The sequence below is a fragment of the Lissotriton vulgaris genome, chromosome 3_1, assembly GCF_964263255.1.
Source record: "Lissotriton vulgaris chromosome 3_1, aLisVul1.2, whole genome shotgun sequence".
Lineage (NCBI taxonomy): Eukaryota > Metazoa > Chordata > Amphibia > Caudata > Salamandridae > Lissotriton > Lissotriton vulgaris.
Window position 1 is genome coordinate 916437767 of NC_141689.1, and position 19244 is coordinate 916457010.

Genomic DNA, 19244 nt, shown 5'->3' on the forward strand with positions numbered 1-19244 from the left:
ATGTATAAGTAAGTAAAGGTTTACATTGCTAAACTCTACATATATGTATCTTGATATATATCTTCAAGGTAAGTAGATGTGGACTTAAGGATAGTAAAAATAACTATATGCGTTACCGATGTTTTGGTCCTTGATATTATGGCCACTATATGTTGGTACCACAATCTTTAAAGTCGATATTTCAACATACTCCACTGCATTTGTTTAATTTAAGAGGTATATATTTTCTTCATTCCTTTTTCCAAAAGCTGCATTTTTTTTTTAAAGTATGGTTTTATACAATATAGTATCACAACAGATTTCTTAACTGGAGTCTGAATGTAATTCGTACTTTGTTCAGTAGCGGCTGGTGAGTGGATGGAGTGTAGGGTGGGAATGGGGGTATGGGACGGGGCGGACATAAAATATATTTTTTTTAAACTCACCTGCCTTGCCGCATCATTCCCCTCTCTTCTGCAAGCACAGGCTCAAACAGTGCACCGCAGCCAATCCGGACTCTGCTTTCATGCTGTTGAAAACAGCATCAGGATTGGCCTAAACACCAATGATTTGAGCTCCAAGATAGAATGGGAACCTGTGCCTGGTCTCTCCAAACCAGCAACGCAGCTCGGGTTGGAGAGCTTCAGTTTGCATGATGGTTTGGCCGTTCCGAGATGGCCACCCAGATCGCCACACGCACTGAATAGCAGTGCCACCACGCCTCCACCAGCATGTCATCTCTCTGACCCCAACCCCAAGCCTTGACTCCGAGAGCAAAAGTAAAACGATAACAAACAAAGGTTTATCATCGTTTAATTTGTAAAAAAAAATGTTGCTGCTAGCAGGTGGGGCAACACTCCTCCGCCATAGAGGAGGAGCCACCACTGACTTGGTTTACAAGTTGCAAATCTGAATACCTTTGGACATTTTTAAACAGAGATCAATAGTATATTATTTGATGCTACGTACAGCACACAGTCCCACCGTTTAATAAAAACAACAGGTCATTTAATGGCCATTCTGTCTCCAGCAGGAGCATCGATGGAGAGGGTACCAGGTTTAAATAAATAAATAAAAAATCTTCAGAGACATGAAATAAAATCAAGCTTAAAAGGCACAGCGCAAAACATGTGTCCAATTAGGAAGGTAGAGCAGAAAGTAACAGCAGGTTGTGAAAGAAGGGCGGGTGCGCACATACCTCCGTCTCTTATGATTATAGAGTGCACGGTGGCGTCGGACTTCAAACGAAACTTCTCCCCGGCGCTGATGATCACTCTCCTCTCAACGTCGTGTCCCGGGTTCCAGTTACTGAGAAAATAGTTCTGATCCGGGCAGTTTCCTGTAAAATAACAGTCTGGTGAGTACAGGATGGTGCACAGTTCAGGGAGCAGCGCGCGCCCAGCAGCAGTTCACTCTTACAAGTTCAAGAACTTTCCGGCCCCCAGGGAGGCAGATTATAAAGAGATTGACCAATGGAAGAAGGGTGCTCAATGGGTAGTAAAGTACTCATTCTTGCTAAGCAAGAGAGCAGCCTTTAGCAAGTACGTCAGAAAACCCAGGAGCTTTCCAGAGTACAGTGCATGAACAGATTGTCCTGAAAAAAACATATTCCAATAAAAAGAAAGCTCCAAGGTCTGTTAAAATGGACGAGACGGTTTCAGCGAATTCCACTGCACTACCGCTGGGGACATAAACCTTCAAACCGCTATGAGGGCGAGTGCAAGGGCAACAGAACTTAATGAGTTAAACATCAACCATCGCGATTACCCTTATTTAGTTATCAATGGCTTGTACGTCAGAATTAATTGCACCACACCTCCAAGTTTGGGTACCAATAGCAGAAAATCATACACTATTAATCGAATCTTAAACTGAAGCTCTTTCTTCGTGTTCTTGACAACAGTTTTGCAAAGGAGGTTATACCAGTACAAAAATACCTCAGTTCCCTTAAACACACAGTTCAAGTCACACATTTTAGTACACCCATGTGATGCTTCATAGAATCAGTACGAATTAGATTTTAAAGTTGGGAAAGGAGAACAGGAGTTGCCACGGATATGTGCTAAACACACACACTTGTAATTTTGTGGGCATCCACTAACATTTACAATGGATTTTTAACACCATTTACTCGCCAATAGCCACGGCTACTGGAATAATGTGGCAAAAGAGGACCAAAATATGCGGCAGAGTGGACTCAATTAAGTGTTAAGAAAAGGCAAATTATGCAGCAAAAATGAGACATTTGTGACAGCATTACTTCGTTATTTTATCATTTTTACCCGTTACAACTGCCTTAGCTAAGATTATGTGGCCAGTGCAGCAAATTCATAACTATGCAATTCTGCGCCAGCTGAGTGTTTTGCATAATTCCAGTGGCCTTGCCTATAGCTACTGAAAAAAACTAGGAGTAAGTGTATCGTCTACAACTTTCCACCTACTTGGACGTCTTAGGAGTCTGTACACAGGTGTTAGTGAAATTATCAATGAAAGTAGTGCTTTACATTCACCTCAGTACATGAGAATAATAATAATTGAGTTGGGATTTAAATTACTTCCAGGCATGGGCACAGCTTGAGTTTACATCTCGACTCATCTTTAAAACTGATATTCTTCTAAATAGGTAGCCTGATAAATAAAGTGGGGAGGCCTAGGGTAAAATAAGATATGAAACCGCATCAAGCTTCTGAAATGTTGTATTTGCTCGTCGGTTTTGCCCTTGTTATCTTGTGTGTGGTGCATGCCACTACATCCTATAATCAGACATTTAAGTGTGATCGAGAACTACATAATGTAGGGTTAGAAATCCTTGTGGTTAACTACAATTATATTTCATGGTCATTAGCCCCAGAACATTTGCACCATTAAACCCAACATTTAGATATATGTTTCTAAAAAATTCTGCTGCATCTCCAGAATATTCTGCATTCATACTTACCATCTACAGCATATTTCGATGAAATTCCTAAACTGATAGCAAGTACAACAAAAAATGAAAGACTAGAAATGCAGCAACAAATGAGCGTGTTCTTGTGCCTTTTCCTCATGGCTTCTGCTTGGAGACGGGCATCCAGTGAACATGGACGAACAGTTGCCTCGCTGTCTTGTGTCTCAGAGATAAATTTGGCTGATGCTTGGCTCTTTGGAGGTGGTGGTGGACGCAATGGAACAATCCTCCCCGGAACATAACCTGAACACAGATGGCCATTTCCATTCTGAGGCTGAAGGAAGACTGGGGAACACGCTCGGCGATCATTGGACTGCATTGTACACGCCCCCTGCAAAAAAGAATCAGAAAGTTTGATTTATGAGAACGAATCAGTGGAACATCACTTGTTTTTGAAGGACAGCTATATGGGTATATTAATATTCAATGAAAAACAGGGCACCAGCATGACACTTCTTTGGGAGACAATGCCCTAAAAAAATACTTGTGAAATATTTCACTAAGCCCAAAAACCACTACCAAGAGCTGCTTGGTCACGGGTTGTCATACATAATACATTGTGGGTAACAGAGGAAATCAGTATGGCAAGTTATGCCAATAGAGTCCTTAGAGCAACGTGAGCTCTGTGGAACATTATCTAAAGCATTGCTTTAGGGGGATATAAAGTGAGAGGCTGTAGAGTTGATAACCCAAAATGTTAAATTCATAAGTAAAAAAATAAATTAAAAAAAACATTCACTCAGTGCCCTGATTCTGTCCAACTAGCAATCATGTGAAGCCAGTGTATAATGGTTTATAGGACAAAGACACAAGCTGTTGTTCCGAATAGTCAGTCTGTATGTGCAAATCTATACATAATAGTTTCTGATCTATCTAAATTTAAAGTGTCTGATGCATATTTTAAGTAGTCCACAGAAGAACTCGGTTCATCAGGGTATTCGGGGTGAGAGTTGCAGCCGGGTTTGAGAGTGGAAGAGTGATTTGAGAGTGGATAACGGGGTTGGGAGTATGTGAGGTCTGAGAGGGATATTGGATTAGAGTTTGACAACACAGACATACAGCTACAGTGAGGTGTAAGAGTGTGAACAAAAGGTGCAAATATGTGGATGGTGGTAAAATGTGTATAGCTAGGTGTGAGTGTGGATGGAGTGATGAGAGTGAGAGCCTGCAGAGAATACGGAGCAGTGAGGCATTGCCTCGTTCTGGACTTTGTGCACCTGCACTTCTGATCCCTACACACATGATTTTCTGCTCGCTGGGAGTGGCAACATAAGGGGACTCGGAAGACTGGCTGGTTAACTCCACAACAGTGGTCATCGTGTCCTGCTTGGGTGACCGCGGGGAAGACTACTATCACACCCTCCCCACCTCACCAACCCGGACTGCCACAATCACTAGGCTTTCTGGGAGTTGAAGTCCTCCAACTAAACCGGACTTCAACAGGTGAGCCTTATTGCTAGGGGGAGGAGCGGATCACGCCAGTACTTCATCGGAGGCAGCAGGATTAACACACAACGGATGAAGGCTCCCAGTGTTGGGTACTGAGGAAGCCACGACGGCGAAATGCATCTACCGCCACTGGGACTACCTAACTGTTAATAAAGCCCGTTTTCCTTGTCCCCCCTGGGCTCCTGCTTCATTCATTCTTGGAGATATATATATATATATATATATATATATATATATATATATACCAGAAGGGGCTGAGCAAGTTGATGGTATGACAGCTAATAAACACCAACCAGGTATAGATAGGACCAGATAACGAGCAGATTTTTTATGTGAATTAGTCTTTAAAAGTCAGTGAGAAGCAAACAACAAATTTTGGCAAAGCCAATTATTTGCACCCTTTAAAAAGGAGGGGCGATCTATTGGCATTGCCAATGCTTGTGTACTTTGGCAGAGGCCAACGCTTTTTGTCAATGCTGCTGAGGATCAGCAAAAAGAAAAAAAAAGTTTGACTGTTATAGCTGATACTTCGCAGCATCACCCCAAATAAGACAAAAAAACAAGTATGTTCATGTTTACCCGATTATGCATCATGATCCTGGAGACCACAACGTGATGGCTATGAGAACATGCATCACCACACATGCATATTTATCATCCCAAGATGATGCACACACATCTTGGAGTGCTAAACTAAAAAAAAAAAAATACAGAAAGGAGTGGCCAAAAGTAAATTACAACAGCTGAGACCTCCTAAAAAAAGTGAGGAAAAAATCAAATAATTACAAAATTGCGACAGGCAGAGGATGAAAGGGAGTGTTGGGACACTGCAGGGGGGAAATAAACTCTAAAAGCTAGCATCAGCGGTGAGAAGGAAGGCCCGGATAATCAATAGACGCAAGGAAGAGGGAAAGGCTGGGTCCTGTCTCTGACCGGCTTGGACCACTCTTAGGAAGCAAACACCAAAAGATGCCGGACAGTCTGAATAAATACAAACGAATGCACACCTAGTATGAATAATTGCTAGGTGGACAACCCATTAGTGATTGGTCACTTGTATTTTATGGAAAAGTTTTTTTTGAAAAGTTTTTTGGCATCAAAAGATACACACCTCATTCACAATGATACACAAATGCATTGAAACCAAAACACAGTACATAACATTACAATATACACGTAAAATAATTGTGATTACAATGAACAACTATGCTATGCCTCAAAATAAATTGTTGTGCTGAGGCACCAATCCTAAATTGCAAATGGACAAGTGGACAAGGAAATGAAATACTAGCCTACTTGTTTCCACCACCACTAGACACGTGTTACTTTTAACATATGGTACAACAACATAGGAACACACAAAAAACTAAGCAGACATGTAGAATTTGTGCGAATTCTGTTCCTATTGTGCCCTAATATTTGCGGTATCTGGGTGGTGCAGGACGCCGACGCGTTTCGAACCCATAGAATCAGTAGAGGGTTCTCCTCAGGACAAGGATTGGGGGTCGTTGTTGCTGTGGATTTAAAAAAACGTGGTATCAATACGATGTTGACTACCACCTTACTGAAACTATCACACTGTACATACACGTATGGGGTACCTTAAACTTGGAATGTCAGGAAACTCTCTGCGGGTTAGCCATATGCCCTTATTAGTTTTTTGCGCATGTAGCTAGAAGTGCTACGAAGGTAAAGTGTACTCCTACCTTGTTAGGTAGACTCTTGTAGGAATACTGATTCTATGGGTTCGAAACGCGTCGGCGTCCTGCACCACCCAGATACCGCAAATATTAGGGCACAATAGGAACAGAATTCGCACAAATTCTACATGTCTGCTTAGTTTTTTGTGTGTTCCTATGTTGTTGTACCATATGTTAAAAGTAACACGTGTCTAGTGGTGGTGGAAACAAGTAGGCTAGTATTTCATTTCCTTGTCCACTTGTCCATTTGCAATTTAGGATTGGTGCCTCAGCACAACAATTTATTTTGAGGCATAGCATAGTTGTTCATTGTAATCACAATTATTTTACGTGTATATTGTAATGTTATGTACTGTGTTTTGGTTTCAATGCATTTGTGTATCATTGTGAATGAGGTGTGTATCTTTTGATGCCAAAAAACTTTTCAAAAAAAACTTTTCCATAAAATACAAGTGACCAATCACTAATGGGTTGTCCACCTAGCAATTATTCATACTAGGTGTGCATTCGTTTGTATTTATTCAGACTGTCCGGCATCTTTTGGTGTTTGCTTCCGGATAATCAATAGGGCATGAGGGGATATGGGATGGGCTGGGGGAAAGCTGCGGGTGAGATAGAGACGCAGAGTGCGTACGGTGTGGTAAAGTCAAGGAAAAGCAGAATACAGGGGATATAGCAAGGATGCATGTCCTTCCATGGAGTATTAAAAGAAAAAGTGCTTTGCTGAATGTAAGCAGTGGAAGCATCCAATCATGACACCTTCACCCCTTTAGTGCAGGTATCACCGATGCCCGGGCTACCCTCCACATTGTGGCCATCAGCCGATGCTGGGGAGGGTTTAAAAAGTAAAGGTGGGGCTGTAGCAGAATTCCATCGGATTCAGCTGCCACTCTCCCTTCCAGCCCATCCGTAATGTCAGCACACCGGTAGGCGCTCTGACATCACAAGTATCCACCAGAGCGACGAGGCGAGTGCTCTCTTGCGCTCCACTGAGATTTTACGCCAAAAAGGACTCCCAAAGGTTGATGGATGCATCCTTGGAAAGGGGAGAGTCTCCACTTTCCAATGGTGCCTCCCTCAATCCGTTTTCTGCTTGTAGATTATGGTCACACTGTGATCCATAAGCATGAAACCACTAGACCACCATGGATTTTAGGTTTCTGAGGGTCATTATCTATAACAAGCATTGGCAAATCCAGAGCTTTCTCTCACCCCCAAAACATTGTTTTAAGGCACTGTTTAAGGTTTGCAGGGGCTTCGGAGTAAAAACGCCTCACTAGAACCACAGAAGTCGCACCACTAGGTGTCAAATTTTTAGAATGTCTGGGTCTGGTAGATTTCTGGGTGGTGGCTGAGCTAGGGCTGAAAACCCACAGATACCCATGTTGCAAAAAAAAAAAAGCATGGAATTTGTTGGGTGAAATACGATGTCGCCATGTCACGTTTTGGGTGTGTTGCATCGCAGATGCTAGGCCTAGCCACACAAGTAGGTACCATTTTTAACTGGAGATATCCAGTAAAACAGAATAGTATGACATTTGTTATTACCAATTGGATTTCTCTGCATTTGTACGCAAATAATGTAATCCTTTGTGTAAGAAAGAAGACATTTTGCAAAATACCCTTTGTAATCAAATGTTAATGTGGGCACCCTCACTTTCAGCGATGTACAAATAACCACTGCTCCTAAACTCAGCATCTGGTGCACATTTCAGAAATACACAGGTTTCCTTTGTAACCATTTTTCACTCTATATTTTACCATATGAATTGCCCAATACGTGGTACGCAATAAAAAACTATTGCAAAGTGCAGCTGAGTTGTTGGCTCTGGGTACCTCGGGGTCTAGTAGAACCTAAAAAGCCTAATATCCCCGGGACCAGTAGGGGCTAGCAGATGTACCTGCGATTTGCTTTTCTAAATCAGCAATTGAGACAAGACGTTGCAGATGAAAAAGTTATCACATATAGCTAATTTTTTCTTACACATTTTTGATATTCGTATATTTCAACAGTTCTTTTCTTTGGGGAAACCTTAAGGGATCTACACATCCCTTGCTGAATTCACAATTGTGCCAACTTTTAAGAAATGTATAGCCTTCTGGCGAGAAGTTATTGGCTTAGTGGGCAAAACTTTAGTCTGGTACCTTGGCATCATTTAAAGTTTGTCTACTTAACATAAAACTAAATTAAACAATGCAATTACAGTAACAAGGAAGCTTTATCCTCTGCAGCCCATGCACAGTTCACATTACTCCATCAAAGATCGATAACACATTTAATAATATAACTGATTAGAACTGGACAAATAAAAATCAAAACACTTTACTGTGCATAGTTTGGATTTTTACAAATAGGGATTTGGTCATGCGGAAAAGTACATAAAAAAGTACTGGCGTAGTACTACTTCCCTTACCCAAAAATTGTGGATCAACCCCATTGTGATTCATCCTTAAAATGACAACCCTTACAATTTAAAAATAAAGGTGTGGGTTTGATAAAACGATGCCAAAGATTGGGACACATTTGAGCAGAAGCATGCCAATGCACTGCTGTCTAGAAAGACATTCTAGGTATAGTCGAAGGTCTTTCTGTATGTCATTTTTCAGATCAACTTAATCAGGTATCAAAGATGTTCATGGTGGGAGTAGTGTCAGTGACCTGCTGCAATTATAAGGGCATACTTAGTAAGATAAGCACCTCCAAGTCCTTCTCTGACTCGCCATTCACTATGGGTGCTAAAAACATGCAATTGAAGGACTCAAGATTATTATTCAGAACTCATGCTTATCTTTTTGCAAGGTAAAACCATAATACTTTGGGCACGGTAGCGCAGCAGGAAGGCACCGATGGTTCCCTATTGAAGGTAGAAATGCCAAAGTGTGCATTTTACTCCCTGAAGTAAGAAAATCTGTGATTCCCTCACATTTCGTATAGTACTCCCGGTATCCATAAAAGCTGAAAATTTGCAAACTTACCGGGAGGAAATGTCTAACTTTTTTTTCTTGTAAAAAGGTGTTCTACAACTACATATTGTATTCACACTGAAGAAATTTAAGTAGGTTATTGACAAAGTGGTACAACTAAACAGATCACGTGGTATGACAAAACCCTTGCATATTCACAGAAGCATTGTACCAGAAATGCACAGTTTAAGAATTGCTCAATGCTTACGTATATGCACCAGTCACGAGAAGTAGGATGTTCATACGAGGGACTTTTACATGTGTCATCCGATTAACAATTGGTACTATAAATGCCAACATTAATGAGGTTACTGTTCTTTTCCAATTGCAAATGTATAGAAACAAATGTATGTGCGTATACCAGTCTGCTTACGTGTGCACTAGAATGGTTTTATTTACAGTGCATTCGCCTTTTTTGTCATGCTACTGCTACCCTAGACCACGGGAATTAGCTGAAGAGGGAAAAACACGTTTTACAGGAAAGTGCAAAATGCACTGCCAATCCGTTTCTGAAACCAGTTAGGATTGCAAGGCTAAGAGTTGCTACCTAAAAGATTTGTCATTTTCTAAGTGTGATGCTTTTAAGTTGTAAGAAGCCCATTAACTAAAATAAATTGGCAAATTAGGAGAAAAACTCACGTCTACACATCTAGGTATACTATTTCTTTGTCAATGGGTTGGTTTATGATTATTCTGCAAGGGACTAAGTTTTTCTGAAGAAACATAAGTGGGCAAAATCTGATCTGGGGAAGTGTTCTCCTGTAACCCATGTACAATAACATTTTCAGCAAATCTAGCTTGGAGGATATCTTTAACACAGTCCTTAGTTCCAGTATCACATACATCCTTTCTTTAATCCCCTTTTACTCAGCATTTTCCTCCAATTTAAACACTATCTTGGCCTTGCATGGGAGTGAACAACCACATCATGTTGTTCACCCCATCCTTCTTCTTTTGACCACTTAGTCTAATCCTAGCTTGCAACCTCATCTCCACTTAAAACCTTGCATCTCTCTCATCACTCCTGAAACCTCACCACCAAACCTCCCTATATTCTATTTCCTCTTACCTGTTTACCTTTGAATCGTCTCTATTCCCCAGTCCTTTGTCAGCCTTTCATTCCTGTGTGTGTGTGGATTGCATAGACCTAGTCACAGTAGTCAGTTTTCTATGACTTCAACTAAACTCTATTTCCATGCCTTTAAATGAGACTAGATGTACTTTCAATCCAAACCATTGATTGTAAGAAGTTTGCAATATATATAGGATTCAATAACTCGTATGTTTGATGCATTTATTTGGAAAAATAACCAGTATGGCGGTCATAAGACCACTATTTTACATTACAGTTTTTTGTTTAAAGCTACACAATCTTTATGAAAAACAACAGTGGGCATTATAATAGCAATAATGGAATTAGCGTGAGAACATTTACGAATCACAAGATGTAGGAATGTAACACACTAGTGTATTAGTGGAATGTTTGGGGCCTGAAGCTATTGTGAGGCATGCACTGCCTACCATAGCAGGCAACCACCATCAAGGAAAATAGATCAAAACTAGAGTTTTGTAATCGTTATCTGTTTTTATTTATAATTTCAAGAAATATTCATTAATTCCATTACTTTTGTTAAAAAATGAACACTTCGGAAAACAATTGATTACATTTTATCCCATAATGTTTGAAGTTTTTAGGTAAGTGCCTCTTTGGGATGGGATTGGCTGGAATTTTTTTTTAGAAGCTATTCATTACCTGTTGATATTCACAGGTGTTTCTAGGTGCAATAGAAGGGAACCCCTACAGAGTTGAAAACACCGAAAAAGTGTCAAAACAGACAAAAATACAGAAATGACCATCTGTTAGGACCAATGTCAACAGGCGTTTTCTTGAGCCACCATATCCTGCGATTTTTCACTTTTGTTCTTGGACGTTATACTGTAGTTACGTTTTATTTGAATTTGGAGGAATCTTAAAGTATGGACCCCAGCCTTCACTTCTTCCGAAGAATACCCTGGAGGTCCCTGGGATGAGGCAGAAGGCAAACAGGTCTGACATCACTTTTAGTCTCACCCACCAAATACCAGGTACTGGTTGGTGGCAGGTTATATCATATTTGGGTATGCAGCATGTGTCCACGCCTGTCACTGCAGATGCCAACTGACATCCATGTGCAAAAATCCAGACCTCAAGTATTTGTGAATCCGACAACCAAGATAAGCTCTTCAACACCAGAGCAAAAGTGAAGACAAAAGTAATCACGCTCACCGGAGTGGATGTGGACAATGGATAAATGTGAAAATTAATGTGGATCCACTTTTGCTTTTTCCAATAGATTTTGTGTGAACGAGTCTATAGTGTAGGATTGATGCTGCTCTCAGGTATCAACAGTTTCAGCCTACTGTCAGCTTCATCTTCACTCTCCTTCTGCAGGGCGCTATCTGGGTGGGATAAATAAAAGCTCCCATGACAACAGTCTCTAGGAAGAGAACAGGGTTTGGAGGTACATCACATTGCAACCCCCAGTGCTGCTGGGAGAAGGACAAGCCTGCTCTACCCACCCACATTCTCTCATTTCTTAAAGCAGGAAAATGGCAGCAGATCCAACGTCAGACTGTCTTACAATAGCAAACTGGCATCCAAGACTTGAACACCGGTACTGTAATTGGCAAACAGCTGCTGCCCAACTACTAGAGACTAGGAATTTGAATTACAGCCCCACTTCCACACTTTGAACAAGATGTATGTGGTCCTCCTGCGGTAAGCTATGAAGTTGATGAATTCCCTAAAGGCTGGAGCCATCTCCTCCTCCAGACCCCGGGAACCCCGTAGGAAGAGGAGGAGAAGCAGGATCAACAACTAAACTTGTAACACTACTCTCAAGATTTTGGAGTTCCAGGGGAGGAGGGGGAAATCAGACGTGGTTATTTCTGCATTCTGATGCTTTTATTTTATTTCAAAGCTCTTATATCACACCAATTGAAACCCATGGTTTCATATGGGCAATACATACAATCCTAACATAGCCCAGGGTCTTCATATTGTAATTTTAAAAAAGCCCATTACAGCAGGCTACAACTAGATAAAACCCAAATATAGTTTTTTTTTAATGGGCAGTATAGGTGTTAATACCTCTGTCAGTCAATGCAAGTGCTGGCTCTCCCACATGAATACATCATGAAGTCTTAGGCAAAACAATATACTCCTGAGCCACCTCGAGAAAAAACGAATTGTCGGCGTTAAGTGCAATATAATATAAATATCAAGCATGACACAGCTCAGAACAAAAAAAACAATACATATTTTTTAACTTGAAACAGTAAACGTTCCTGATCAGGAACAATACATCTAGTTATCCATGTAAACTGGCAAAACATCTCGCGCCAGAGTGCAAGGGAAGTAGCAGGGCACAGTGATGACAGGGTCATGTGCATTAGACAAGCCACCTCTTCTTTCGCACCGATTTACAGCAGTGGTAATGTACACTGACAGTGATGGATTCCCTATAATTGGTTATAATTTATTTTGCCTGAAATGTGCTAAGTGTGCTTTTTAAGTTACAGCCTTTGCTGAAGACATCTAGGGGACATTCAGAAAGTAGAGCTAGGAATGCATCCCGCCCATCGCTTACCATTAACTTTGTGGTTTGTAACTCACATTTTCTAACTATCTGTTTGCTGGCTTTATTTGCTTTATACTGTCCGGCTCGTGTGTGTCCCTCCCGTTGCCCAAACCGTGTTTACTGCATTCTTCCACGAACTTACTTTCTGTAAACAGGCCTTTAAATCTTTTTCTTATCTTGTCACATCTGCTGTGCATACAAATATTGAGGTCAATTGTAAGACTGTCTTCCAGGGGGCTTGGTGTTTAGTTTTCTTTCCCTGACTTCAAAGTGACAGGATTTTTACTGACAATCATGCTGGCTAGTAGGGGTCTGCTTGAGGAAGGCTGTACAGATGTTTTTTTTTTCTAGCGCACAACATTTAAATGTCTGTAAATGAACTATGCCGATGATCAAATCATTACATCATGTGACGATATTTCCACACTTTATCATTTGTGTGCTGTATATTTTTCATCAGTAAAACTGTATGTGAGTGCAAATTTCAAAGGAAGATGGGTTGTGTGTAGTGGCACCACGCTACCATCCCATGCATGCTCCATGTTACCCCACGCCACTCTACTCTCAACCACTCCACACCGCTGCACTCTTGTTTGCACCACTCCACACCACTCAATTCTGCGTCACTGCACTCTTCTCTGTACCATTCCACTCCTCTCCACTCTTCACCACTGCCCTCTATGCCAATGCACTCTTCCCCACACTATTCTACAATGCAGCACTGCACTCTTTGCCACTGTACTTTACACCACTCCACTCCAAGCCACCCTACTCTGCAAAACTGCACTCTATGCCCCTGCACTACACCAATGCACGTTATGCACCACTTTACTCAAAAGCAATGCACTCTATGCTAATCAACTCTGAATCAAACCACTCTACGCCACTATACTCTACACCACTGCACTTTATACCATTCTATAGTACACTGCCACTCTGTTCTACTCAGCACCAGTGTACTCAATGACACCGCTCTCTATGCCACTCTAATCTGCGCCCCTACACTGTACGCCACTCTACTCTGCGACACTGCACTCTACGACAGTATGCTCTTCAACACTGCATTCTCTGCCGCTCTACTTTATGCAACTCTACGCCACTGAACTTTATGACAATGAACACTACATTGAACCATTATCCTCTGCAACTGTAGTTTACCCCACTCTATTGAACTTTGCACTACTGAACTCTTGTTATTGTTATTGTTATTAAAATATTTCTAGAGAGCGCTATCACCGATTGGTTGCTTGGCGCTGTGATCAGCAATAACATGAACATAGAGGGAAGAGAATTTATGAAAATGCTTGTCTGAATAGCCAGGTCTTCAAGGCTTTCCGGAAAGAGAGGAGGTCTTGACAATTCCTAGGACAACTCTAGGCCAATGCACTCTACACCACTTTACTCAAAACCAATACACCCTATGCCAATGCACTCTATGCCAATCTACTCTGCACCACTGCACTCTCTGCCATGAAACTCTCTGCCACTCTACTCTGCGCAAGTCTGCTGCACTGTGCGCCACTATAATCTACTCTTCATCACCCATAGCCAATGCACTCCACCCACTCTACTATGCACCTGTGGAGAAGTGTGGCTCAATGGTTAGAGCGACAGACCCTGATACAGAGGTCTAGCCCGGGACCAGGGTTCAATTCCCGCCTCGGCGGGTCTTGGGCTCAACTTCCTCGGGCCTGATATTTCTCGCCTCGGTGCCTATTCTAATCATGGGTCCCACTCTGCAACTCTGGGCAATAGCTTAATCTCCACAACGGCCCCAACAACGCTAGGATGCCTGGCTTCACCTGGGGGTGCCCAGGAGTGGGCACTTCAGAGGGAAAGGCCAGGAAGGGTTCCTCAGCGGTATTCGTACAAGCGCCTAGATGCCCATGGGTGATTCGTGCGCTATACAACTACCACACATTTACATTCACTGCGCTCTTCGTCACTGCACTCCACAGCACCCCATGCCACTCCACTCTGCAACACTGCATTCTATGATAATGCACTGTACCCCACTACTCTATACCACGCCACTTCACTCTACTTTGAAACAATCATTTCTACGTTACCGCACTCTATGCCATCGCACTCTATGCCACTGCAATCAATGCTGCATTACTTGACTATTTCATTGTGCTCTACTCTGCACCGCTCCACACAACGCCACTCCACTCCATATTGCTTCACTTCACTACTCCACGCCTCTCTACTCTACACCACTCCACTCTACTATATGTTAATGCACTCTACCCCACAGTGCTCTACTATGCACCACTATACACTTCGCCACTCAGCGCCACTTGACTATGCCACCCTACTCTGCGACACTGCACACTAACCCACACTATTCCACTCTACACCACTCTATTCTGCACCCCTACACTCTACGCCACTCTACTCAGCAACACTGTACTCTATGGCAGTATACTCTCCAACACTGCACTCTCTACCACTCTACTTTATATCACTATACACCATTTAACTTTATGCCAATGCACTCTAAGACACTCTAATCTACTCTGCACCACTGCACTCTATGCCACTCTGCTCTACTCAGGAACAATCTGCTCTGCCACTGCAGTCTACACCACTCTATTGCACTATGCGCCACTCCACACCAATGCACTCTACACCACTTTACTCAAAACCAATACACTGTATGCCACTGCACTCTATACCAACCTACTCTGCACCACTGCACTGTACGCCGCTATACTCTTTTTGCCACTACACTCTACACCACTCTACTCCACACCATTGAACTCTAAATCACTTTACTCTACACCACTGTATGCCACTGCACTCTACGCCAATACACTCTATGCTACTCTACACCACTTTACTCAACAACATTCTACTTTGCAGCACTGCACTCTGCCACTGAGATCTATGTCACGCTACTCTGCACCAATGCACCCTACTCTGCAACCCTCTATGCCACTCTTCTGCATTCTACACCACTCTTATCTACAGTGCACCACTACTCTCGGACTTAATGCCACTTCACTCTACCCCATTCTACTTTGCACCATTGGAGTCTTCGCCACTGCACTCTACAGCACTCCATGTTACTTCACAACTCTGCGCCAATCCACTCTACGACACTTCATTCCACTCTGAAACAATCTACTCAATGCCACTGCAATTAATGCAGTGCCACTATACTCGACGCCACTTCATTCTAGTCCTCTCATTGTACGCCATTCTATGCCACTGCACTATACTCTGCACCACCATACTCTACCCTGCACTACTCCACTACACTCTGAAACAGTCTACTCTACCCCACTGCACTCTATTGCCCACATGCATCAAGCATTTTTGGGGTCGCAAACTGTGCAATTCCTTAAAATCGGCCGTTTGCGATTCCAAAAATGCTTTTTGGGATGCATCATTGCTGTTTGTGTAAAATCGCTAATTTTGCGAGTTTGGAAAATGCGATTGCATTTAAGGAATCGCAATTTTGCGATTCCTTAAATGCAATGCATAATTTTTTTAAAAATTGCGATCTTGAAGATTGCAAGTGCAAATTACCACGAGAGTGAACCTCGTGGTAATTTGCGAAAAATGTTTAAAATGCTCAAATTAGCATTTTAAACACTTTCATGTTACAGACACACATGTCCTTAGGACATGTGTGTGTGAAACATCCATTTAAAAATACATTTGAGGGGTGCAGGGGGGGGTCCTTTGGACCCCCCCCTGCACCCATGGAATGCATCAACATTTTGCGAATTCCAATTTGCGAATTCGGAATTACCATTGATTCCTATGGGCCTTTTGGCCCATAGGAATCAATGGTTTTTGCGAAATCGCACATTTGAAATCGGATAATATTTGCGATTCGGTAAAAATTGCGATTTTTACCGAATCGCAAATATTATCCACTTTCAATAATGCATCCCGTTTTGCGATTCCATATTTGCGATTCGGTAAAAATCGCAAATTTGGAATCGCAAAACGGGAGTTTGATGCATGTGGGCATATGCCACTTTAGTCTACACCACTGCACTCTACGCTATTCAACTCTACACCACTGCACTGTACGTCAATTCTCTATACACCACTTTACTCAAAACCAATGCACCTTATGCCATTGTACCTATGCCAACTACTTTGCTCCACTGCACTGAGTCTTCCCAAGTAAATGGTTTAATACTGTTTTAACTCGTCTTTTTACCTATTTATTAAGTGTTTTATTAATAACATGAATTGTATTTTTATTGTTATGTGCTTTTAAGATATTTCTATATCGAAATAAAGCTTTGTACTACTTACACTCAACTCCAAGCCTTTCTACTATACAACACTATGTCCTCCATGACACTCCACTTATCTCCACGCGTCTCAACACTACTGTTCACCACTCCATAACACTCCCAGGGGCGTAACATAGGCGCGGTGTGGGGGGGTGGGTGGGGGGGGGGGGGACACCCAGCTGCAGGGGGCCCCCACAGCACAGTACTCAGGCCTGAGCACTCAGATTAAAATACGGAGCGGAGGCCCCTCCGTGTACATTGCAGGGGCGCCTCTTAAACTTTCATTACGCCACTGAACACTCCACTCTACTCCACTTTACAACACTTCACTCCACACCACTCTCCTTTTGACTCTGGCAGTGCCTGTTAGCATAATGAAATTTATCCCCAAAGCTTACTGATCTAGATAATGCTTCGCTAGACATCAAATTCATCAGTTTTAGCTAAGAGGTAACAGGATATGGCTGTGGCAAAGCCAGGCCTAAACAAGACAGGATAGTGAAACAAAATTTCAACTCAGCCTATTTTGAAACGAACATGAAATAATTTTAGAAACGTAAACAGTTTCCTTGGACCATTTGCAGAAAAACAATAACAATTTACATCCTTGAGATATTTCAGCTATTTTGAGATCACAAAACAACATTGCAAGCCCGCGAAATGTTTATCATTTCAATACCATGTGGAACAGGATGCAATTTTGGTCTTAGTATGTCCCACAAAAAATAAGCCATACAAAGAGAACACCTCTAAATGAGAGAAAAACATTTCTGAAGGGTGTGTTTGCAATTCAGAGGTTGGATATGGAAGTAGAACAACGACGAAATGCGATTACATTTTTAGAAACAAGAAACGTACATGGATATTTTGGTTAATTCACAAAGACTTGGCCAAATGAGTGAATCAGCTTAGGTGGGCTTAAATGCACATCTTGCTTTGAGACACTAACCCACTTAAAATTTAAACGTGCTCACTAAACACCATAAATCAGTACTAATCTTAGAAAAACATAGAAGTCAAAACACATTTTTTCATATTTCCAGGAAGCCCTTTCATCTTGAACTTGCCTTTATGCTAATTAAGAGGTGTTGGCTAGCACTGGAACACAGTGGCCTTTTAAACTGCTCCAAGATCAGTCAGTCAATCTGGAAACAAATGTTTCTCAATAGTTCATAACTGTGGTCGTAAAACCTGTAAATAGATTAATAGTTGCGAAACCTTGGTCTGGAATCAACGGGTACAGCTTTATTTTACATTTCAAAGTGCATAAACAGAGAAGGAATGGCTCAACATTGACCGTATTGCTCATAAAACCCTCAAGGCTACTCTGTTCAGGAGCAACCAGCCACCCAACCACGAGAGGTGTCGATGCATGCCACAAAAGAAAAAAAATAAGATCAATAGATGGGAGAACATGTAAGTAAAGGACCACAGTGATAATCTTGCCAAGATGGCACTTAATTCAAAAAAGTGTGTTTTAAAAAAAAATTCCGACTCAAAATTAAAAAGTAATTTGGGCTTTTCTTGGCTTTATTTTCTTCTCAATAAACATTTTGTTTAATACCTAGCTATGCTCCTCAGTATATTCAGAGTTTGCTTTAAGACATACTTACACCTCATTTGGTTTTCGTAGGTTTTTATCCCTAATATACAATGGTAACTTCAGCATTTACCCAGAGTTAAGTGAACAACCCCAACACAAAATGATGTGGCCCTTTAAACGAGCCGCATCTTGGCTGTTGGACACCTGTTCAGTGACCTCTCTAACTGAGGTGTAGGTGACCGCGTCAATCCTCAAACTCGGCAAGGCATCCCTTTGATCCTTTTGAGCGTTCACTGGTTCTGAGGTGCCCTCACACCTTCAGCAGTTCAGCAAACGGGATGCTCAACCATTAGGTCCAGCAGACAGAGGTCTGTGCACTGGCCCACACATATCAGAGCAGTTATTACTATGATGTTGTTTGCAAGCTCACGCCCATTAATAAGGAGCAATACACAATTCTGCTTGTGGCAAGTGGTATACAATTAGTCAGCATTTTGTATTATTTAGCTATTCTTGTGGATGCCATCCACAAATGTTACATCTTTCCTGATGTTTTCTTTCCCAAGATTCTCATTTTCAATCAAATCTTAATTTATGCTGATGTGTTCCATGCTAGTTCAGTCTGCAAGGTGTCTTCACACAAAACTCTCAAAATATTGGTTTTCTACTGCCTTCTCTACATTCCGTGCACTGCTGTGCTGTAACTCATTATAGATTACCTACATCAGCTCTCCTAAAAACGTTCACCTCACTTTTGAACGAGGCAGTACCTGATGTTGACTT

General features: G+C 41.8%; 1 protein-coding gene across 1 annotated transcript in view; it reads right to left on the reverse strand.

Annotated features, from left to right (window-relative positions):
- Window positions 1-19244, reverse strand: part of CEMIP2 (cell migration inducing hyaluronidase 2) — a 336915-nt gene that overhangs the window by 240673 nt on the left and 76998 nt on the right. The window contains exons 2-3 of the mRNA XM_086961256.1: window positions 2918-3257; window positions 1178-1318 (exon numbers count right to left, since the gene is read on the reverse strand). Of these exons, the coding sequence (XP_086817382.1) occupies window positions 1178-1318; window positions 2918-3245 (469 nt within the window). The 5' untranslated portion in view covers window positions 3246-3257. The remainder of the gene's footprint in view (window positions 1-1177; window positions 1319-2917; window positions 3258-19244) is intronic.